The following is a 22,887-nucleotide window of genomic DNA, read 5'->3' on the forward strand; positions in this document are numbered from 1 at the left end:
ATGAAGAAATAGATAAAACAATTCGGTTAAATATTTTGTTCTTTCATTTTGTTGTTTTTTTCTCGTAAATTTACAGAATTTGGACCAAACTTGAGCTTTTTGTGACTTTTAGTTTTAGCTAGAATACCAATGATATATAGACTTAAAAAAATGCATATATTTGCAGCAAGACTTTTCGGCAGCCTCCTCTACAAGCTAAATTTACGAACATTACTAATTCAAGACACGCCAATTGAGATTATCGAAGAGCACACTTTTCTGGGTGTGAATGAGACTTTGAATGAGCTCCATCTGATTAACTCCAGCCTGCAGGAATTCCCCACCCTGGCCTTTAAGGTTTGAGCTTCAATTACTCTGACAATAGCCAACACCTCGAATTTTTTTAACAGATTTTAGGTAATCTCACCGTCCTGAAAATTGATGGCCATAATATGACCAGCCTTCCGAAAGACGCTTTCGCCGAAAGCTCCGTAAGCGGCCGACTTCTGCGGCTATTTTTATCAAATGGATATTTAACAACTCCGCCTATAGAAAGTTTGCAACCGTTGAGGAAGCTGAAAATGCTGGATTTGCACGGGAATCGCATCCCTGAGTTGAAAAGGAACCAGTTCAAGGGGTTGAGGGACGTGGAAATTCTAGATTTGAGCTATAATGGTATTAGAAAGGTGGATTCGAGCCATCTCGCGGATTTGACGAAATTGTCGTTTTTCAACGTGTCACATAATAATATCACGGAGTTGACGAGGTAGGAATGAGGATTTGAGGATGATGAATGGGGATGTGGAAATTTTTTAGTGGGATGTTCGTTTCTTGCGCGTATCTGCACATTTGCGGAGTTTCTCACTAAAGTTAAATAACGATGGTCATATATCTAAGTTTGTGCCGGGCGTGACATGGCGCCATGCTTTGACAAAACAGAAAATATATTTTCGGAGATAAATGTCGGAAAAACTACGGCTTGTCAAGGGTGCAGGTGCAGTTTATCGCGGTTTTACTGACAATGTAATACCTACGTCGCATCACCTTTTTTGAGTAAATTTATTACTTGTCGAGCGTAAGCTAAGAAAGTATTGTAAACGGGGTCATCGGCCGACTCCTTCCTCTTATGTTTTCTCGATCTTTCGTGACTTCTGTCTGTCTGTCTGTCTGTCTGTCTGTCTGTCGTCTGTCCGGATTTTTAATAGACAGATAAATTTTGAAACTACTAGACCGATTGTTGTCAAATTTCTATGTATATTAGTGCATGTAAAGATGATAAAACTCCAACTAAAAATTATCTACTCATCCCCTCCAAGAGTTTTATGACGTCTGACGTCATCTCCAAAATTTACGGTTGTAAATTGTTTTTATTTTTATAAAATAAGATACTCCTGCATTACTAAATTGTATAACAAGATTTTGTAATTAGCTAATCTTGCGAACATTTTAAGGTTATCGTAATCATGGTCAATTGTTATTCAAAATTTATTAATTTATCCCCTGCCAAAAAATTGATTAAATAATCTCAAAATTTTGCCGAATAAATCCTCTCTGAAATATGAAAAATATTATAATTTTACAATTGTCGTTTATCAATGCACTCCATTTTCCCGAAAATTTCGGAATGTAATACTGCCATTATTAATATTACATTGTTTTTCGAAAAATCTTAATTTATTTACCTTCGACTAATTTTTTGATATAATAATTTTTCGTTTTTATTTTTTCTTCGATTTGCAATTTTTGGATTTTAGAATTTTCCATTTTTCGATTTTTCACTTTTTTAATTCCTCAGTTTTTCAAGTTCATCATTTTCCCGATTTTTTTTATTTCATTTTCTCGATTTTGTATCATAATTTTTTGTTTCTTCATTTCCTTTATTTTTTCAATGTTTCTTTCGATTATATTATACAATTTTTCGTTTATTTCATTCTTCAAATTTTCGGTCCTTGATTTTTTAATTCCTCGATTTTCCAATTTTAAAATTTTTCAATTTTGCAAATTTTGAATTTTTCAGTTACCTAATTTTCCGATATCTTTAATTTTAAATATTTAGATTTTACAATATTTCGTTTTTTCTATTGTTCAGTTTTGGGATTTTTTAATTTTTCGATTCTTCAACTTTTCTTCGAGTTCTCAATCTTTCGATGTTTCGATTTTTCGATGTCTCGGTTTTTCGATTTTTTGACTTATTGCCTTTTCAATTTTTCGTTTTTTCGCTTTCTCAATTTTTTGACATTGCACTTTTGGAATTTTCCAATTTCGCGATTTTTAAAATTTCACATTTTTCGATATTACGATTTTTTGATGTTTCGATTTCCCGACTTTTAAATTCTTTCATATTCCTTTTTTTTATTTTTCGAATTGTCGATATGTCGACATCTGGGTTTTTCGATTTCTTGATTTTTCAATTGTTCTATGTATTTCTCAAGTTTTCAACATTTTAATTTTGGCAAATTTTAATTTTTCGACATTTTAATTTTACCATTTTTTACATTATGTTTATATTTCTACTTTCCAATTTTTGAAATTTTTAAATTTTTGATTTTTCAGTTTTTGGAAAAGGGCAAAGATTTTTCAAACTTTCCATTTTACACTTTTTGCAAATTAAAAAAACGGACAAAACTGAAAATTCGAAAACCGAAAAATGATGAATTGTAAAATCGTAAAAGGGGAAAATCGAAAAATTGCAAATCGAAGGACTGAAGAAACGAAAAATCAAATCTAAAAGCTAAAAATCGAAAATTTTGAAAAAGCAAAAAATGTAAAATCCAAAAATTATAGAATCGTCAAAAATGAAATATCGAGAAATTGAAAAATTAAAAATAAAAAAAAAATGAGAAATCGAATAAATGCAAAAGGTTTAAAATCCAATAATTTACAAATTGAAATTTCTAAAATCGTAAAATTGAAAAAATTAAACATTTTAAAAATAATTAAACGAAATAAAATAAAAAACGAAAAATAAAAAATCTAAAAGTTGAAAAATCGAACAATTGAATACTGAAAAATTGCAAATCGAAAATTGACTCTAAAATTGCAAACCCCAAAAATTAAAGAACTTCAGAGTGAAAAAAAAAATTAGAAAAGAAACATTGTAAATCGAAAAATTGAAGAAATGAAAAATTGAAAAATCGAAAAATAATTGAAAAATTTGAAATTGTAACATCCAAAAAAACTCGAATATCCATATCGTATAATTGACAAAAACAAAAACAAAAAATGAAAAATTGAGATTGAAAAAACAAAAAATAAAAAATACGAACATTGAAAAACTAAAAATTGAGCAACTTGAAATTAGAAAATTTTGATGAAATGGTTAAGGGAAAACACAAAAACAGTGAAATCGAAAAATTATATAATCGTCAAAATTGTAAAGTTGAAAAACTATAACACTGATAATCTATCAGTGAAAAAGTTATAAGATCTAAATTGAAAAATGGAAAAATTTTAAAATGGAAAAATTGAAAAAGTGAAACACTTTAAAAATTATAATAATTATTAGATGCATATTTAAAACGAAAAGTGAAGAAACGAAAAATTGAGGAATAAAGAAACTGAAAAATCTAAAATTCACAAAACGAAAAATTAAAAATCTAAATATTGAAAAAGAGAAAAATTGAAAATCCAAATATTGAAAAAAAGTCACAATTGAATAGACACAACATTGAAAAATCGAAAAATTGTGAAAATGAACAAATTAAAAAATGGAAAAATTTTAAAATCGAAAAATTGAAGAAGTGAAACATTTTAAAAATAATTATTACACACATATTTAACATGAAATCTAAAAAAATTGCAAATAAAAAATTGAAGAAACGAAAGCGAAAAATTGAAAAATCTAAAAGTTGAAATATTGAAAAATTGTATAACAAAAAATTGCAAATCCAAAAATTGAAAAATCCAAAAATTAAAAAAATGCACTTTGAAAAAAAAAACATTGAAAAACCGATAAATTGTAAAAATAAAGAAAAAAGACCAAAATGAAAAACTGTAAATCGAAAATTGAACAAATGAAAATTGACAAAAAAAATTGAAAAAGTGAAGTACTTTCACAATTATAACAAAAATTAAAACATCCAAAATTTGTAGAATCGGGAAACTGAAAATTTTAAAAATGAAAACTCGAAAAGATGTATTTCGCAAATTTGAATAAACAAAAAAAAAATAAAAATTGAAAAATAGCAAAAAATAATGAAATGGAAAACACAAAAAAAATATAAAATTGAAACATCGAAAAATCGAGTAATTGAAAAATTAAAGAAAATCAAAAACTGAAACGAAAATATTGAAAAATTGAGAAAATTCCAGAAACTCAAATCAAAAAATTGTAAATTCTGAAAATTCCAAATCAAAAAACTGAAGAAACAAAAAAAATTGAAGAATTGGGAAATTGTGAAAATGAACAAATTAAAAAATCGAAATGGAAAATTGCAAATCAAAAATTAGAAGAAATGAAAAATTAAGGGATCTAAAAAATGCAAAATCTAAAAATTGAAGAAACAAGAAAAACGAAAATCGAAAAATCGCAGATCGAAAAACTGAAGAAACGAAAAATTGAAAAAACTAAAATTGAAAAAACAAAACATTATAGAATCGAAATCCTGAAAAAACGAACTGAAAAATTAAAAAAAAAACTGAAACGAAAAAATTGAAAAATTGAAGAGTCGAGAAACTCAAATCGAAAAATTGTAAAATCTAGAAAGTTGAAAAATTCAAAAACTCAAAAATTTACACTTGAAAACTCGGAAAATTGGAAATCGAAAACTGAATGAACCAAAAAAAAAAAAAGAAAAATTGAAGAACTGAGAAATTGTGAAAATGAACGAATTAAAAAACCCAAACGAAAAACTACAAATCGAAAATTTGAAGAAATTAAAAGTTAAAGAATCTAAAAATTGCAAAATCTAAAAATTGAAGAAACAAGAAAAACGAAAAATCAAAAAATCGCAGATCCAACAACTGAAGAAACGAAAAATTGAAAAAACTAAAATTGAAAAAACAAAACATTATAGAATCGAAACACTGAAATAATTGAAAAATTAAAAGAAAAATAAAAAACTGAAACGTAAAAATCGAAAAATTGCAAAATTTAAAAATTTGGAAAATTTGAAAACTTGAAAAATTTGAATTTGAAAACTAAAAATTGCAAAGCGAAAACTGAAGAAACCAAAATTCAAGAATTAGGAAATTGTAAAAATCAACAAATTAAAAAACCCAAACGTAATACTGCAAATCGAAAATTTGAATAAATGAAGAATTAAAGAATCTAAAAATTGATGAAACAGGAAAAGCGAAAAACCGAAAAATTGTACATCGAAAAACTGAAGAAACGAATAATTGAAAAATTAAAGAAAATATAAACTGGAACAAAAAAATTGAAAAATTCGAGAAACTCAAATTGAAAAATTGCAAAATCTAAAAAGTCGGAAAATTGAAAAACTCAAAAACATATAGTTGAAAACCCGAAACAATGCAAATCGAAAATTGAAGGAACCAAAAAAAAAGAAAAATTGAAGAATTGAGAAATTGTGAAATTGAACTAATTAAAAAACTGAAACGTAAAAGTGTAAATCGAAAATTTGAATAAATGAAGAATTAAAGAATCTAAAAATTGAAAAAACAAGAAAAGCGAAAAATCGCAGATCGAAAAACTGAAGAAACCAAAAATTGAAAAAACTGCAATTGAAAAAACAAAACAATATAGAATTGAAACATTGATAAAGCGAATAATTGAAAAATTGAAGAAAATAAAAAACTGAAACAAAAAACTTGAAAAATTGAATATTTGAGAAACTCAATCGAAAAATTGCAAAATCTAAAAAGTGAAAAATTGAAAAACTCAAAAATTTACCCTTGAAATCTCGAAAAATTGCAAATAGAAAAAATGGAGAAACCAAAAAAAAAAGAAAAATTGAAGAATTGAAAAATTGCGAAAATGTACGAATTAAAAAACCGAAAGAAAAAACTGCAAATCAAAAATTTGAAGAAATGAAAAGTTAAAGAATCTAAAAGTTGCAAAATCTAAAAATTGAAGAAACAAGAAAAACGGAAAGTCGTAAAACTGCATATCGAAAAATTGAAAAAACTAAAATTGAAAAAACAAAACATTATGGAATTGAAACATTGAAAAAGCGAATCATTGAAAAATTGAAGATTCGAGAAATTCAAGCCGAAAAATTTCAAAATCTAAAAAGTTGGAGAATCGAGAAACTCAAAAACTTACCCTTGAAATTGCAAAAAATTGGAGAAACAAAAAAATCAAAAAGTGAAAAATTCAACCCAAAAACTGCGGTAGTGTTATTTTGGGAGCAAGGAAAGTTTTGTCAAAATAACCTTCAATCAATTTTTTTTAGTAACCACTAAATAAATAATTAAAATTAAAGTACTTGTTTTTTTCTCATTTCGTAGTCGTAAACTATTTTCGTTTTAATTTAAACATTTCACTTCCTAAACGATAATTACTTGCGTCGAATTCTCCAGCCCGCCCCAGGAAGTGAATCGTAACAGTTCCGAATACTTGTTTGTTTAGCAATTTTCCGTCTGACCTTTAGTCAGCAGAATCCGAACTAAATTAACTTTATTCTGCATACTTGTTTTATCTATCTAAACAACCCAAATCCAATTTCAGGGGTGCCTTCGCCCGCAACACAATCCTGAAGGTCCTCAATATGTCCTTCAACAAAATCAAACGTTTGGATTCGAACACATTCCGAGGAATGCGTTTCCTGCGTCGACTTTACCTCTCAGACAATGCAATCACAGACATCGGCAGAGGCACTTTCGGCTCGCTTGCTCAAGTGGGAACCATCGACTTGGCCCGAAACTTCCTCAAGAAAATCGACTATCAAATGTTCTTCGAATTGAAATTCATAGACGTAAGCAGGAATCTTTTCCTCCCCTTCATTCGTTAAAACCCCCATTGCAGACAATAGATGTCTCCGAAAACAACGTGACCGAAATCCAGAAGCTCGCCTTCAAGGATATTTACTTGACGAACATCAACTTATCGAAAAACAATATTAGTAAGATCGAGAGTGGCGCTTTCAAGAACTGCGCCAACATCACTAGGCTGGATTTGTCCTACAACAGGATAGAGTCGATCCCGAAAAAGGCGTTCGATGAGACGACGTACGCCACTGAAATACAGCTCTCCTACAATCTTTTGACAATTTTTGATCAAATTCCTCTGCATAACATGAGTGGGCTGAAAATTTTGAACGTTTCTCACAACTCCATCGAAAAAATTCCCAAAGGAAGTTTCCCGAAGTTGTACGAACTTCACACTATAGACGTCTCTCACAACAATCTGAGCGACATTTTCAACAGCGTCTTCCAGACTTTGTTCTCTTTGAGAACGTTGAATTTGAGCTACAATTCTCTGGAGACGATCAAACCGAGCACTTTTGGGGCTCTCCCCACTTTGCTTGAGCTAGATTTGAGCAACAATAGGTTGAGAGATATCGCAAGAAGTGGTCTTACACGACTTGCTAGCACCAGGATGCTCACCCTTCGGAACAATCACTTAACGAAATTGTTTATCCTACCGATATCAGTCTCTGAATTAGATTTAGCGTATAACGACTTTGAAGAAATCCCTCCGAAATTGTGGCCGAGCATGAATTCCCTGTTGACTCTGGATTTGAGTTATAACCGATTAGGGGATAGTTTAGTGCAGGGTAGTTTTACTAATTTGCTCACTCTGCGGAAACTTAATCTCAATTATAACGGAATTTCGAAGCCTCCATGGGTTGCCATTAACGAGCTGAGTTCATTGCAGTATTTATATTTGGAGGTGAGTAGAGTGGTTTTCAGAGTCGCACAGAATTTAGCAGGGGCGGACTGAAACATTTTAGGTCGCTTGAACATTGCTTTATTTATACTGTCCTAAGTAAATATGGTTGTTGTAAATTTGTACAGGGTGGATTTCATCTCAAACGAATTGTCAAAATTACTGCCAAAAAAAAAAAAAAATTGATTGAAGGTTATTTCGACCGAATTTTCCTCGCCCCTGAAGCGCAGATCAATAAATTTTGCTTCTTTGAAGAATTACAAACATTTTTGAGATTAGTGTTTTTTGATGACCTCTCAGTGACGTAAAGCAGCTGTTTTGACTTGAATTTTTCAATGGTTCAATTTTTCATTTTTTTTTGTTTCATTAGTTTTTCGATTTGTAATTTTTCGAGTTTTCAAGATTGTGTATTTTTTTACAACATGTGAAATTTTCTATTTTTCGATTTTCAATTTTAGGTTTCGGTTTATTATTTTTTTATTTTTTCAATCATCCAATTTTGTATTTTTTTTGTTTTTTTAATTCTGTCAATTCTTCCGTTCTTTAGTTTTTCGATTTGACATTTTTCAATTTTTAGTTTTCCTTGTTTCTTTAATTTTTAGATTTTGCAATTTCTCGAATTTCCAATTTTGAATTTTTTCAATTTTTCATTTCTCCATTTTTTTTTATTTTCTTAAGTTTTACAAGTTTTCGATTTTTAAATGTTAAAAATATTTAAAATGAAAATTACAGAGTGGAGGATAGATATATCCTTTAAACGCTTCTGACAAATTGACTTAATTCAAAGTAACGGAATTGATTTTTCAGTGTTCCGCTTTTATAATTTTTTGTTTATTCATTCTAAATTTTTTTTTTAATTTATCGGTTTCCAAATTTTAATTTTTCATTTTTCTGGTTTTTCAATTTTACGAATGCAACTTTCGAATTTTCATTTTTAAAGTTTTCAGGTTTTCGATTTTCCAACTTTTATATACCTATTTCAGTTTTTAGATTTACAGTTTCAGGAGTTTCTAATTTTTAGTTTCTCAATTTTTTGATTTGCAAATTTTTGTTTCGGTATTTTATTTTCTTTATTTTTCAGCTATTTGATTTTTCAATGTTTTGATTTTATAATTTTTTGTTTTTTCGACTTTAATTTTATCAGTTTTTCGTTTTTCTTGTTTCTTCAATTTTTAGACTTTCAATCTAACGAAATTCAAATTTTTAATTCTTCGATTTTTCGATTTGCAATTTTTCGTTTTGTTTTCTCAATTTAAGTTTTTTAAATTATTTGTTTCTTTAATTTATCGATTTCCAGTTTTCCAATTTTTCATTTTCTTTTGCTTCTTCAATTCTACGAAGGCAACTTTTCGTATTTTCAGTCCCTTGACTTTTCAACTTTTGCATATTTCGACTTTTAGATTTGCAGTTTCACGAGTTTTCGATTTTTAATTTTTCAATTTTTCGATTTGTAATTTTTGCTTTCGTTTTTTAATTTTCCATATTTTTTTAATTTTTCGGTTTTCAAATGTTCTGTTTTTATAATTTCCCTTTATGCAATGTGAAATTTTTCAATTTTTGGTGTTTGCAATTTTTCGGTTTTCAATTTTTCAGATTTTGAATTTTTCGTTTTTTCAATTTCAGAATTTAGTTTCTCGATTTTTGAATTTTTAATTTTTCAGTTTATCGATTTACAAATTTTCCTCTCAGGAGTTTTCATTGTTTCGATTTTATAATTTTTTTCAATTTTAATTTTTTCAATTTTTTTTAGTTTTTCCAGTTTTTCAGTTTTTTAATTTGCGATTTTTCAATTTTTCGTTTATCTTGATTTTTCAATTTTTAGATTTTGCAGTTTTTCTATTTAAAATTTCTGGAGTTTCCATGTTTTAAATTTTCAATTTTTAGATTTGGAATTTTTCGTCTCAGTGTTTCCTTTCCTTTATTTCTACAATTTTTGGATTTTTCAATTGTTACGATTGTATAATTTTTCGTTTTCTCCTCCTCATTTTTTTTCAATTTTACCAATGCAATTTTTCGACTCTTCATTTTAAAAGTTTTTAGTTTTTTAATTTATCCAACTTTTGGATATTTCAGTTTTTAGATTTACGCATTCACGAGTTTTCAATTTTTAAGTTTTCAGCTTTTCGATTTTTCAGATTTTAGCTTTTGCAATTTTTCGATTTGAGTTTCTCGAGTTTTCAAGTTTTTAATTTTTCAATTTTTCGATTTGCAGTTTTTGGTTTCGGTTTTATATTTTCTTTATTTTTTCAACTTTTCGATTCGATTTCGGTTTTCAAATGTTCTGATTTTATAAGTTTTCTTTCTATAATGTGGAATTTTTCAATTTTTCGATTTTTCAACTTTAAGATTTTTGAATTTTTCGTTTTTTCAATTTTAGATTTTTCAGTTTCTCCATTTTTTGAATTTTTAATTTTTTAGTATTTCTATTTGCAAATTTTCCTCTCGGTTTTCTATTTTTTTTATTTTTTCAATTATTCGAGTTCCCAATGTTTCGATTTTATCAATTTTTCAATTTTCTTGTTTTTTCTATTTTTAGATTTTGCAATTTTTATGCTTAAAATTTTTGGAGTTTTCAATTTTTATATTTTGAATTTTTGGATTTTTTAATATTCCATTTCTTCAATTTTGCGATTTGGAATTTTTCGTGTCGGTTTTTCCTTTTCTTTATTTTTACATTTTTTTGATTTTTCAATATTACGATTTTGTTTTCTCCTTTTCAACTTTTTCAATTTTTCGTTTCTTAAAACTTTTAAAATTTTCAGTTTTTTAATTATCCAACTTGGATATGTCAGTTTATAGATTTGCTGTTTCACGAGTTTTCAATTTTTATTTTTCCAGTTTTGCAATTTTACGATTTGAGTTTCTCGAGTTTTTTTTCGGGTTATAATTTTTCAGTTTTTCGATTTGCTAATTCTCGTTTCGGTTTTTTACTTTCTTTTTATTTTTTCAATGTTTTGATTTTATAATCTTTTGTCGTTTCAACTTTAATTTTTAACTTTTGCAATTTTTCGATTTGAGTTTCTCGAGTTTTCAGTTTTTAATTTTTCAATTTTCAGTTTTGTTCGATTCGCAATTTTTCGTTTCGGTTTTTTATTTACTTTATTTTTTCAATTTTTCGGTTTTTCAATGTTCTGATTTTATAATTTTTCTTTTTTGATTGTGAAAATTTTCAAATTTTGGATTCTTTTTCAACATAATAATTTTTGAATTTTTTATTTTTTCTATTTTAGATTTTTCGGTTTCCCAATTTTTTAACTTTTAGATTTTTGAGTTTTTTGTTTTCTCAATTTTAGATTTTTTATTTTCTCGATTTTTGAATATTGAATTTTTCAGTTTTTCTGTTTGCAAATTTTCCTCTCGGTTTTCTATTTTCTTTATTTTTTCAATTATTCTAGTTTTCAATGTTTCGATTTTATCAATTTTTCGTTTTTCTCGTTTTTTCAACTTTTATATTTTGCAATTTTTCTGTTTGAAATTTCTGGAGTTTTCTATTTATATATTTTGAATTTTTAAATTTTTCAATATTTCCTTTCTTGGATTCTTCGATTTGGAATTTTCGTTTCTGTTTTTCCTTTTCTTAATTTTTACAATTTTTCGATTTTTCAATGTTACGATTATATAATTTTTTGTTTTCTCCTTCTCAATTTTTTCAATTTTTTGTTTCTTCAATTTTACGAATGCAACTTTTAAAGTTTTCAGTTTTTTAATTTTCCAACTTTTAGATATTTCAGTTTATAGATTTGCGGTTTCCCGAGTTTTCAATTTTTAATTTTCCAGTTTTTCGGTTTTTCATTATTTAGCTTTTGCAATTTTTTGGTTTAAGTTTTTAGTTTTTCAATTTTTCGATTTGCTAATTCTCGTTTCGGTTTTTACTTTCTTTATTTTTTCAATGTTTCGATGTTATAATCTTTTGTCTTTTCAACTTTAATTTTTAGCTTTTGCAATTTTTCGATTTTCAGTTTTTAATTTTTCCATTATCAATTTCTCAGTTTTTCGATTCTCAATTTTTCGTTTCGGTTTTTTATTTACTTTATTTTTTTCAATTTTTCGGTTTTTCAATATCCTGATTTTATAATAATTTTTCTTTTTTGAATGTGAAAATTTTCAAATTTTTAATTTTTCGATTTCTCGATTTGCAGTTTTTCGGTTTTCAGCTTTCGATTTTTCAACTTTCTGATTTTTGAATTTTTCATTTTTTCAATTTTAGATTTTTTGGTTTCTCAATTTTCCAACTTTTAGATTTTTGGGTTTTTGTTTTTTCAATTTTAGATTTTTCAGTTTCTCGTTTTTTCAATTTTTCGTTTCTTCAGATTTTGATTTGCAATTTTTCAAGTTTCCATTTCATATAATATACCTATCTAATAAATGTACTCATTAAAAAAATTTTTTGTTCAATTTTGCGATTTTAAGACATTTCCATTTTTCAGTCATTGGATTTTAAAACGTTTTTATTTCTTCGATTTTTAATTTATTTATTTTTCATTTTTCGAATTTTAACTTTTCAAATTTTCGATCATTCAGAGTTAGTTTTTCGACTTTGCAGTTTTGACGATTCTATAATTTGTGCATTTTACCATTTTTGGATGTTCCAATTTTTTGATTGACTAATTTTTTTGATTAAGTTACTTGATTTTTAGTTTTTCCATGTTTCTATTTTCTTATGATTTGCAGATTTTCGATTTTCCACTTTTTTGTTTTTTCAGCCTTCCTTTTTCTCATTTTTTCCGATTTTTTTGTTTATCGAAGTTTTACTTTTCGATTTTTCAACTTTTCAAATCAAAAAATGGAAAAATTGCAAAATTGTAAAATCGAAAAACCAAAAATGAAAAAACGAAAAAGTATAAAATGAGAAGTTTGAAAAAGCTAAAAATTGGAAATCAGACTTTGAAAATTGCATAAAAGAAAAATTTAAAAACCGAAAGATTAAAAATTGAGAAACTTAAAAATCGAAAAACTGCAAAATCGAAAGAAGAAAATATTGCAAAATTGAAATAATGAAAATGAAAGAAATTGAAAAATCGGATAATTGAGAAATCCAAAATTGCAAAATTGAAAAATTTAAAAAGTTAAAAATAAACGAATTAAAAAATTAAAGATTGAAATTTTGAAGAATTGAATAAACGAAAAATTATAAAATCGAAAGGAATAAAGACAATGAAAAAATGAAAAATTGTGCTATAAAATCGAGAAAATGAAAGTTAAAAATCGGAAAAACGAAAAATAAAATTAAAGAAAATTTTAATATCGAAAAATTGCTAAATTAATAAAGTACAAATCGAAAAATTGAAGTTGCAAAAATGAAAAATTCTGATCTCAAAAATTTGCAAAATCAAAGAAAAACAAAAAACAAAAAATTGGTCGAAAGTAAACAAATTAAGATTTTCGAAAAATTTGATTTTGCGAATTTTATTTTTATTTGTTTCAAGTGAGTTTTTCCATTATAAAATTTTGTCATGACATCATCGACATTTTTCAAGGACACGTATATGAATTTTCATAGATGCAGTGTAATACTAATAATAACAGTACTTTATTTCCAAATTCAGGAAAACGGAGTGAGTCGTTGTTGATTTGATCAATACACATTCAGTTGTTACAGAACTTTGATTATTTTTCCAAAAATCTGAACGTTCAGGTGACAGCAATCAATCCAGTAGTTTCGAAGATTATTTATTTAATACCTATCTTTTAGTACTATAGGGGTCATGAAAAGTCGACAAAATTTACATACAACGCTTTCTTAGCTTATGATCGGGAAGTAATAACAAGGACGATCCAGGCGCGGATCCAGGGGGGGGGCAATGGGTGCAATTGCCCCCCCCTGACACACGACCGAGGTACTTTATTTTGACCAATTTCAAAATTTTGAAATCATATTTCATTTTGTAAATACAGTACAACCTCTATATTCCGAACTAACGATTGTTTCAACATCCAGTAATCCGAACAGAGGCTATTTGAAGTCCATGCCTCTTTAATCCGAACAAAAACTCTGCAATCCGAACTGAACTTGAAAACATGCATCTACTTCCAAAAATGACGCAAGATCTTTCTGCATATGTTGTATGGAATATTTTGAAATTTTTAAAAATTGCGATATTTCAAAGCACTAAATTAATTATCTAATTCTGGAGAAACGGATGAAGTTATCGGAGACCCGAAATCTACAAGAGAAAGTATTTGGTTAAATTTCGAAAATCGTCGAAAATGGGTCGAAATTTGCATGAGAAAAATTTCATTTTTTAAAAATTTTCCTAAAAATTCTGAAAAAATTCAGGGATATACTCGTATATCCCGACGTGCTGATTCCAAAAATATACCATGTTTATGGTAACGGAGCAACATTTTCGGAAAATTCGCTGTGAAATTCGAATTTTTCGAAATTTAAAAAACTGATATTTCAACTGGACGATTCTGGAAAAATGGTTTAAGTTATCGAAGAAATGAAGCTAGAAGTGACTTCTGAGGTCCAAAATTTACAAGAAAATATATTTAGTTAAATTTCGAAAATCGTCGAGAATGGGTCGAAATTTGCATAATGGAGGTAATACGAATACATAATGGAAAATTTCATTTTTGAAAAATTTATCTAAAAATTCTGAAAAATTTCAGGGTATAGATCCCGGGATGTTTATTCCAAAAAGATAGCGTGTTTATTATCACGGAGTAATTTTTTTTTATGATGTATCTATTATCCATTGTTGCTTAAGAATTCTTTAATTTTTGTTTAATAAAATTTAGGTTTATTTCTTGAAGTTTGTTTTCAGTTGTGTATGAAGTTGTTATTCAATTCCCTTTCAGATTTTTGCGAAAATTGCTGATCCGAACAAATCGTTAATCCGAACACACCTTTTTCCCAATTAGGAATTAGGATTATCGAGGTTCTACTGTACACTATACGTGTAATGAAAAGAACCAAATGTCACCCATGTTATGTGAAAAAGAGTATACTAGCTAAAATTTTATAATTTTTTTTGTTTAGAACGAATTTCTGGTACATAGGTAAAATCACACAAAAATTGCCCCCCCCTGAACGAAATCCTGTATCCGCCCCTGGGACGATCATCATCAAGGCAGATTCATAAACCACAAGTACAGGAGTAGGCTATTTTCTAAAATTTAGGCTGCAATTATTATGAAAAATTTTAGTATTTTTGTAAGAATTATTTATTAAATGTGTTAGCTTGTGATAACATTATTCATCCAAAAATGTATAGCTCTCGGCATTTCACGCCTCTACACTGTTTTCATCCCTTTGCGCTCAATCCGCCCCTGTAGCGACTGTTCGTGTTGTAGGGGAACAACTTGACGAAGTTGAACAAGGCCGCTTTTGGTAAATTGCCTGTCGTTTTTGAGCTGAATTTGGCACATAACCAGATCTGGAACGTGAGCGCTAGGGCTTTTGATGGATTGCTACAATTGATTGTTTTGAATATGACCCACAACAATATAACCTACATTCCAAATGCAGGCTTACAAGGTAAATTAATCAGACTTTTCTCCACCTACTTACGTTCCTGCCACCTCCTAAAAAGCTCCCATTCAGGTATCTCGTAATTAAAATTCGCAAATAGTAAAATCCTTTGCAGCGCATTATGCTATCTCTCCTTTGTTTTTCCGGCAGGATGAATCATTTGTTGTTTCAGGATTGGTCGCCCTGCAGACCTTGGATCTTTCACACAATAAAATCGAGAAGTTGGATAACAAAACGCACGGTTTATTCGACGATTGCTTATCGCTGGAACGAGTAGGTGAAATTTAATTTTAGTCCGCTTTCATCTTGAGATTCTTTTTTAAGTTGGATCTAAGCCACAATAAAATCAGCTTTATAACGAGGAAAACCTTCCCGAGCAGTCCCTACATACCCTACAAATTAAGGGAAATCGATTTGTCGTATAATTCGATGCCGGTTGTCACGTTTGATCTTACTTTCGGTACTTCGAAGGTGAAGAAGCTCAACTTGTCGCACAATTCCATTGCGGATCTGAGAAGAGGTAAAAAGAGAAGCTGGGTCGAGTTCGCGGAGATGTTCGAGTTTAGCATTAGACTGTCGTGATGAAGTTTATCTTAGAGACTAAGAGATCTAATTTGCGAGACTAATTTACAGTATCTAAATTGGATTGTGTCGGTGAAGCAATTGTTGATCAAAATGATCTTATTTTCGCTTAAGGGCGCGATTACGGGAAACTGGTTTAAGCTCGTGGCTCGAAAAAACTAGGTTTGAGGGTAACAAATAAGGACAACAATTGTGTAGCAGTTAACAGAAACCCACAGGACATAATGTTGAAACAGAGCTGGTGTAACTTTTCGATTTGAATTACAATATTAAAAGAAAAATGAAAGAATACAGTTTCAGAGTTGACAGAAATCTGTCTTCTGGAAAGTTGAAATATATTAACAAATTATTAACATTTATTAATCGTATTCATGTCAGAAATTTATCCAGTGATGTTGCCAATTCGTTCAAAATACCTCCAATTTTTTGACGAACTTTGAAATTCTCGAACATAAAAAATTTCGCTTGTTAAAAATTTAAAAATATCGAATGTGCTAACGACATATAAAATAAAAGATATTTAAAGACATTAACGACATAAAAATCTTTGTAGGAATCGTCCCGGTTCAGTTATGTTAAAAAACTAGAAACAATTTCAATAGTTCGGGGCCTGAGAACTTGTTTGATCTACAGACCAGAACGCACTCAGCCCAAAATCGACCCTAAGCTATTTATCTATAAGCCGACTTTGTTAGAGCTGATCTGATACACATCCACTACGAAGAACTAACCCGTTTCGACCATCTGGTCGGACTTTACAACGAATAAGTGAACAATGTTCTTGAACATCTTAACGATTTAATACATAATGTTTCCGAAAGACAAAATTTACATTTTAATTGTATTATCACATGGTAAAACGCTTATCAAAATTTGTCACCAACGGTGAAATGACGTGGTTCCCAAATTTTACAATAATAGATGTTATTTAAATTTTATATTCTCCTTTTACGGTTTATGAATCCGTGTTGAGTTTTTACCTTTGACGTCAAGGTGTCATCTTACAAAGTTGACGAATAAATGTTATTTACATGTTAAAAAGTAGCATAGTCCTGAACTTGTGGTTTATAAATAAACCCTATTGAGATTTTTCGGCTTTTCGATTTTTCGACTTTGGATGTGTCAATTTTTCAAGATTTCAAATTTGGAGTTTTTAATTTTTTCCATTCTTCAAATTTTCGATTCCTAGATTTTTTATTTTTCGATTTCTGAATTTTCCGATATTTCAATGATTCCATTTCTAAATTTTTGTCTTCTTCAATTTTACGGTTTTTAATTATTTCAGGTCCTTTTTCGTCCTGTTCGTCCTTTTTCGTCCTTATTATCCTCTTTCGTCCTTTTCGTTGTTTTCATCCTTTTTCGTCCTTTTCGTCCTTTTTCGTCCTTATTATCTTATTTCGTACTTTTCGTCCTCGTTCGTCTTTTTCGCCCTCTTTTGTCCTTTTCATCCTCTTTCGTCCTTTTCGTCCTTTTCGTCCTTTTTCGTCATTTTTCGTCCTTGTTATCCTTTTTCTTCCTTTTCGTCCTTTTCGTCCTTTTCGTCCTTTTCGTCCTTTTTCGTCCTTTTTTGTCCTTTTTGTTCTTTTCGTCCTTATTATCCTTTTTCGTCCTTTTCGTCCTTTTTCGTCCTTTCCGTCCTTTTTCGTCCTTTTCGTCCTTTTTCGTCCGTTTCGTCCTTTTTCGACCTTTCCGTCCTTTTTCGTCCTTTTCGTCCTTTTTCATCCTTGTCGTCCTTCTTCGTCGTTTTTCGTCCTTTTGGTCTTTTTCGTCCTAATTATCCTTTTTTTGTACTTTTCTTCCTTTTCGTCCTTCTCGTCCTTTTCGTCCTTTTTCATCCTTTTCGTCCTTTTTCGTCCTTATTATCCTTTTACGTCCTTATTCGTCCTTTTCGTCCTTCCTCGTCCTTTTTCGTCCTTTTCGTCCTTTTCGTCCTTTTTCGTCCTTTTTTGTCCTTTTTGTTCTTTTCGTCCTTATTATCCTTTTTCGTCCTTTCCGTCTTTTTTGTTCCTTTTTCGTCCTTTTTCGTCCTTTCCGTCCTTTTTCGTCCTTTTCTTATTTTTCGTCCTTTTCGTCCTTTTTCGACCTTTCCGTCCTTTTTCGTCCTTTTCGTCCTTTTTCATCCTTGTCGTCCTTCTTCGTCGTTTTTCGTCCTTTTGGTCTTTTTCGTCCTAATTATCCTTTTTTTGTACTTTTCGTCCTTTTCGTCCTTCCTCGTCCTTTTTCGTCCTTCTCGTCCTTTTTCGTCGTTATTATCCTTTTTCGTTCTTCGTCCTTTTTTGTCCGTTTTCGTCCTTTTCGTCCTTTTTTGTCCTTTTTCGTCCTATTACGTCCTTTTTCGTCCTTTCCGTCCTTGTTCGTCCTTGTTATCCTTTTTCCTTTTCTTCCTTTTTCGTCCTTCTTCGTCCTTTTCGTCTTTTTTCGTCTTTTTCGTCCTTTTTTGTCCTTATTATCATTTCTCGTCCTTTTGGTCCTGTTTCGTCCATTTCCTCTTCTTTTCGTCCTTTTCGTCCTTTTCGTCCTTTATGGTTCTTGTTATCCTGTTTCTTCCTTTTCGTTCTATTTGTCCTTTTTCGTCCTTTTCTGTCCTTTGCGTCCTTTTTGTCCGTATTATCCTTTTTCGTCCTTATTTTTTTTTCGTCCATTTTTGTCCTTTTTTTGTCCTTTTCGTTCTTTTTCGTCCTTTTCAATTTTTCAAATTTAGACGTTTCTAAATTTTCAATTTTCCGATTTTTGAAGTATTTAATCTTTTTTTATTTTCCCATTTCTCGACTTTCCAAAGTTTTGATTTTTTTCAATTCTTCAATTTTTCGATTTTTCAGGTTTTTGATTTTACAATTTTTCGATTTTTTTAAGCTTCGGATTTTTCGACTTTGATTTTTTATTTTTTCGATTTCTCAGTTTTCCAAATTTCCCATTTTTTTATTTCTTTCAGTTTTGGGATTTTTCGATATTTCGATATTTGGACTTTTCGATTTCTGCACTCCTGGATTTTTTTTTTCGATTTTTTGCTTTTTGGATTTTCAATTTTTCATTAAATTTTAGGTTTTTCACTTTTTCGACTTCAGCCAATTTAGTTGTCTAATGAAGGGGGTCACATGAGAAAAACGTGGAACAGTTAACGTATACCGGGTACAAGAGTTTTGAATTTTCGTCCTTTTCTTCGTTCTTCATCCTTTTCGTCCTTTTTCGTTCTCATTATCCTTTTTCGTCCTTTTCATGCTTTTCGTCCTTTTTCGTCCTTTCCGTCCTTTTGCGTCCTTATTATCCTTTTACGGCCTTATTCGTCATTTTTCTACCTTTTCGTCCTTTTCGTCCTGTTTCGCCCTTTTTCGTCCTTTTTCGTCCTTTTCGTTCTTTTCGTCCTTTTTGTCCTTATTATCCTTCTTCTTCCTTTTCGTCCTTTTCGTTCTTATTATCCTTTTTCGTCCTTATTATCCTTTTTCGTCCTTTTCATCTTTTTCGTCCCTTTTGTTCTTTTTCGTCCTTTTCGTTCTTTTTCGTCCTTTTTCGTCCTTTTGGTTCTTTTTCGTCCTTTTTCGTCTTTTTCGTACTTGTCATCCTTTTTGGTCCCTATTAGCCTGTTTCTTTCTTTTCGTCCTATTTGTCCTTTTTCGTCCTTTTCGTCCTTTTTCGTCCTTTTCAATTTTTCAAATTTAGACGTTTCTAAATTTTCAGTTTTCCGACTTTGAAGTAAATTTATTTTATTTTCCCATTTCTCGACTTTCCAAAGTATTGATTTTTTTCAATTCTTCAATTTTTCGATTTTGTCAGGTTGTTGATTTTACAACTTTTCGATTTTTTAAGCTTCGGATTTTTTGACTTTCGTTTTTTATTTTTTCGATTTCTCAGTTTTCCAAATGTTTTAATTTCTCATTTTTTTTGGAAATTTCTTTCAGTTTTCGGATTTTTCAATATGTCGATATTTGGACTTTTCGATTTCTGCACTCCTGGATTTTTTATTTTTCGATTTTTTACTTTTTGGATTTCTCAATTTTTCGACAGTTTTTCTTTGTTTTATACTTCGATTTTTAAAATTCTAGGTTTTTCGATGTCTCGAGTTTTCAGTTATTCTATCTTTCAATTTTTCAATTTTCCGAATTTTTAAATTTCCGATTTTCCAATTTTTCTTTTTTAAAATTTTTCGATTTTTCAAAATTTTGATTACTTGATATATCGAATTGTTTCTATGTTGCGATTGTTCAATTTCTCGATTCACCAATTTTTCAATTTTTAACTTTTCTTCTCGGCTTTCGACCCCTCGATTTCTCGATCCCCTGATTTTACGAATTCTCGATGTTTTGGAACTTTTCGATGTTTCGATTTTTGATTTTGTCGGTTTTTCGATTTTTTACTTATGGGCTTTTCAATTTTTCAATTTTCCAATTTTTCAATGGTTCGATTTTTCAGTTATCCGATATATCAATTTTTCAATTTCTTAAATTGTGGAATTTCGATTTTTCAATGATTTAAATTTTAGATTTTTCGATTTCTCGAATTTTTGATTTTTCAGTTCTTCGGTTTTTCTATTTTTCAGTTTTTCAAATTTTGTCGTTAAATTGTCAGTTTTCCGATTTCTCAAATGATCTATTTTTGGTTTTCCCATTTCTCGACTTCTCAAAGTTTCGATTTTTCCTTTCTTCAATTCTTCGATTTCTCGACTTTACTTTTTTGGTTATTCGATTTCTCAATTTTCCAATTTTTTAATTTCTCAATTTTTGGATGTTTCTTTCAGTTTTGGGAGTTTTCAATATTTCATTTATTCTACTTTTCGATTTTTCCATTTTTTATTTTTTGGATTTTTAGTTTTTCGTTTTTTAAACTTCAGATTTTTACATTTTGCGACTGTTTTATATGTCGATTTCTCGATTTTTCAACTTTTCGATGTTTTAATTGTTAAAATTCTAGATTTTTCGATTTCTCAAGTGTTCAGGTCTTGTATGTTTTACTTTTTCAATTTTCGGAATTTTTAAATTTTCAATTTTGGCTTATTTCGGTTTCTCAATTTTTAGATTTTTCGACTTCTCCTATTCTCGACTCCGTGGTTTCTCAGCCTTTTGATTTTTCGATTTCTCGATGGCGCAGTTTTTGAATTTTTCGATGTTTCAATTTTTCGATTTGTCGCTTTTTCGATTTTTTACTTTTCGTCTTGTGGATTTTTCGATCTTTTTGAATTATCCCATTTTTTAATTTTCCAATTTTTTAATTTTTATTTCGATTTTTCAGTTCTTCAGTATTTTTTAATTTCTCAAATTTTGACGTTTCTGAATTTTCACTTTTCCCATTTCTCAATGAATCAATTTTTTGGTTTTCCCATTTCTCGACTTCCCAATGTTTCGATCTTTCATTTCTTCAATTTTCCGATTTTTTAGGTTTTTGATTTCTAAGTTTACGATTTTTCGAGTTTGCTTTATTGACTTTTCGATTCTCAATTTTTCAATTTTTTAATCTCCCAATTTTTGGATATTTCGTCCATTTTAATGATTTTTCAGTTTTTTGATTCTTCAATTTTTCTCCTATATTTCAATTTACCGATATTTGAGTTTAGGGATTTTTTTTGCATTTCAACTTTTCGATTTTTCGAGTTTTTGCTTTTTGGATTTTCAAATTTTCATTTTTTGAACCATAGATTTTCAATTTTTTGGAATTTTTCAGTGTGTTAAATTTTAGATTTTTCGATTTCTCAATGTTTCAGTTCTCAATATTTCTGTTTCAATTTTTCAAGTTTTCCATTTTTAGATTTCCCGATTTTTCAAGTTTTCGATTTCTCAGTTTTTTTCAACATTATCGGTTTTGGGAACGTTTCAATTTCTGGTTTTTTTAATTTTTCGATTTTTAAAATTTTTGATTCTTCGATAATTCACTTTTTCAATTTTTGATCACTGAAAGTTTTTTGTTGCTAAAAGTAAAAGTTAAAATTAACTATCAAGTTTGTGACCAAAAATATGTAAAAATTAATACAAAATAGAACACAGTGCTTCTAAAACATAAAAATAACTGCACTTTCCCAAAAAAATCTATTGCATGATTACGGTTCCACTAGTATTGCTAGCAGAAATTCTGAACCCTTAGAGTCGACATTAGCCTGAGCGCGCTCCGGTCTGTGGATCAAACAAGTTCTCAGGCGACGAGTTTGCAAAATTTCAAAACATTGTACGTGCTTCAGCAGTTACGCTGTCGTCTTTTTAGACTAAAGCGCGATGGAGTCATACCAAATGTGTTACCAAAAAAGATAAAATAATTTAAAAACATTAACAATATAAAAATCATATTGTCGGAATTATCAGCGTACAGTTATTATATTTAAAAACTAAAGTAAAATTTCAATAGTTTGCGAAATTTCAAAACACATTTTTTTTTTAATTCATAGGAGTAATTTTTCCAGCGATGTTGCCAACTCACTCAAAACACCTCCAATTTTTTGGTGACTTTTGAAATTCTCGATTTCTTAAAAATTGGCTTGTTAAAAATTAAAAATATCGAATGTGCTATAGAAAAAAGAATTTTTGTAATTTGATTGCTCATATTTTAGTTGATTTAATCTCAGGTTCACGTGCAATGTAATCCCTGGGAGAATTTTTCTCGCGGTGTTGCCAACTCGTTCAAAACAACTCCAATTTTTGCCCTTGTTAAATATTTTGAAAATTACGAATGTGCTGGCGACGTAGAAAATAAAAAAACTTAAAAACGACATAAAAACCATATTTTGAGAATTAGAAGAGTCCAATTATTTAAAAAAACTAATAAAATATCAATAGTTTGCGCAAGTTGATAACATATAAAAGAAAATTCTAATTAAAAAAAATTAAGAAACATCGTGACTTACCCAAGATTTAATGTACAAAATTCCACTATTTACGGAACGATAGAGCTTTCTTAAAAATACATAAGATTCTTTTAGAAACGTAGACAAATGGCACATTTAATGCAATTTTAACTATCATTTTGACGTGGTACTTGCTCCCATATACACTAAGGGGAATTTTTCGCTACGATTACTTTTTAAGCCAACCTGAAATTCTGAAATTAAGATTGTTATTTAGTAAAGAAGATAAAGCACAAG

The 22,887-nt window shown here is 29.1% G+C and overlaps 1 protein-coding gene across 2 annotated transcripts in view; it reads left to right on the forward strand.

Annotated features, from left to right (window-relative positions):
- Conv (convoluted) overlaps window positions 1-22,887 on the forward strand; it is a 35,110-nt gene that overhangs the window by 6,434 nt on the left and 5,789 nt on the right. For both annotated transcript variants that reach the window (XM_064049438.1, XM_064049437.1), the window contains exons 3-9: window positions 167-336; window positions 390-745; window positions 6,611-6,857; window positions 6,908-7,774; window positions 15,068-15,251; window positions 15,418-15,518; window positions 15,570-15,765. In XM_064049438.1, the coding sequence (XP_063905508.1) occupies window positions 167-336; window positions 390-745; window positions 6,611-6,857; window positions 6,908-7,774; window positions 15,068-15,251; window positions 15,418-15,518; window positions 15,570-15,765 (2,121 nt within the window). The remainder of the gene's footprint in view (window positions 1-166; window positions 337-389; window positions 746-6,610; window positions 6,858-6,907; window positions 7,775-15,067; window positions 15,252-15,417; window positions 15,519-15,569; window positions 15,766-22,887) is intronic.

This window comes from Zophobas morio, unplaced genomic scaffold (genome assembly GCF_036711695.1).
Source record: "Zophobas morio isolate AGI-343-1 ecotype UQ-CSIRO unplaced genomic scaffold, CSIRO_AGI_Zmor_V1 ptg000007l, whole genome shotgun sequence".
In the NCBI taxonomy this organism is placed as follows: Eukaryota; Metazoa; Arthropoda; class Insecta; order Coleoptera; family Tenebrionidae; genus Zophobas; species Zophobas morio.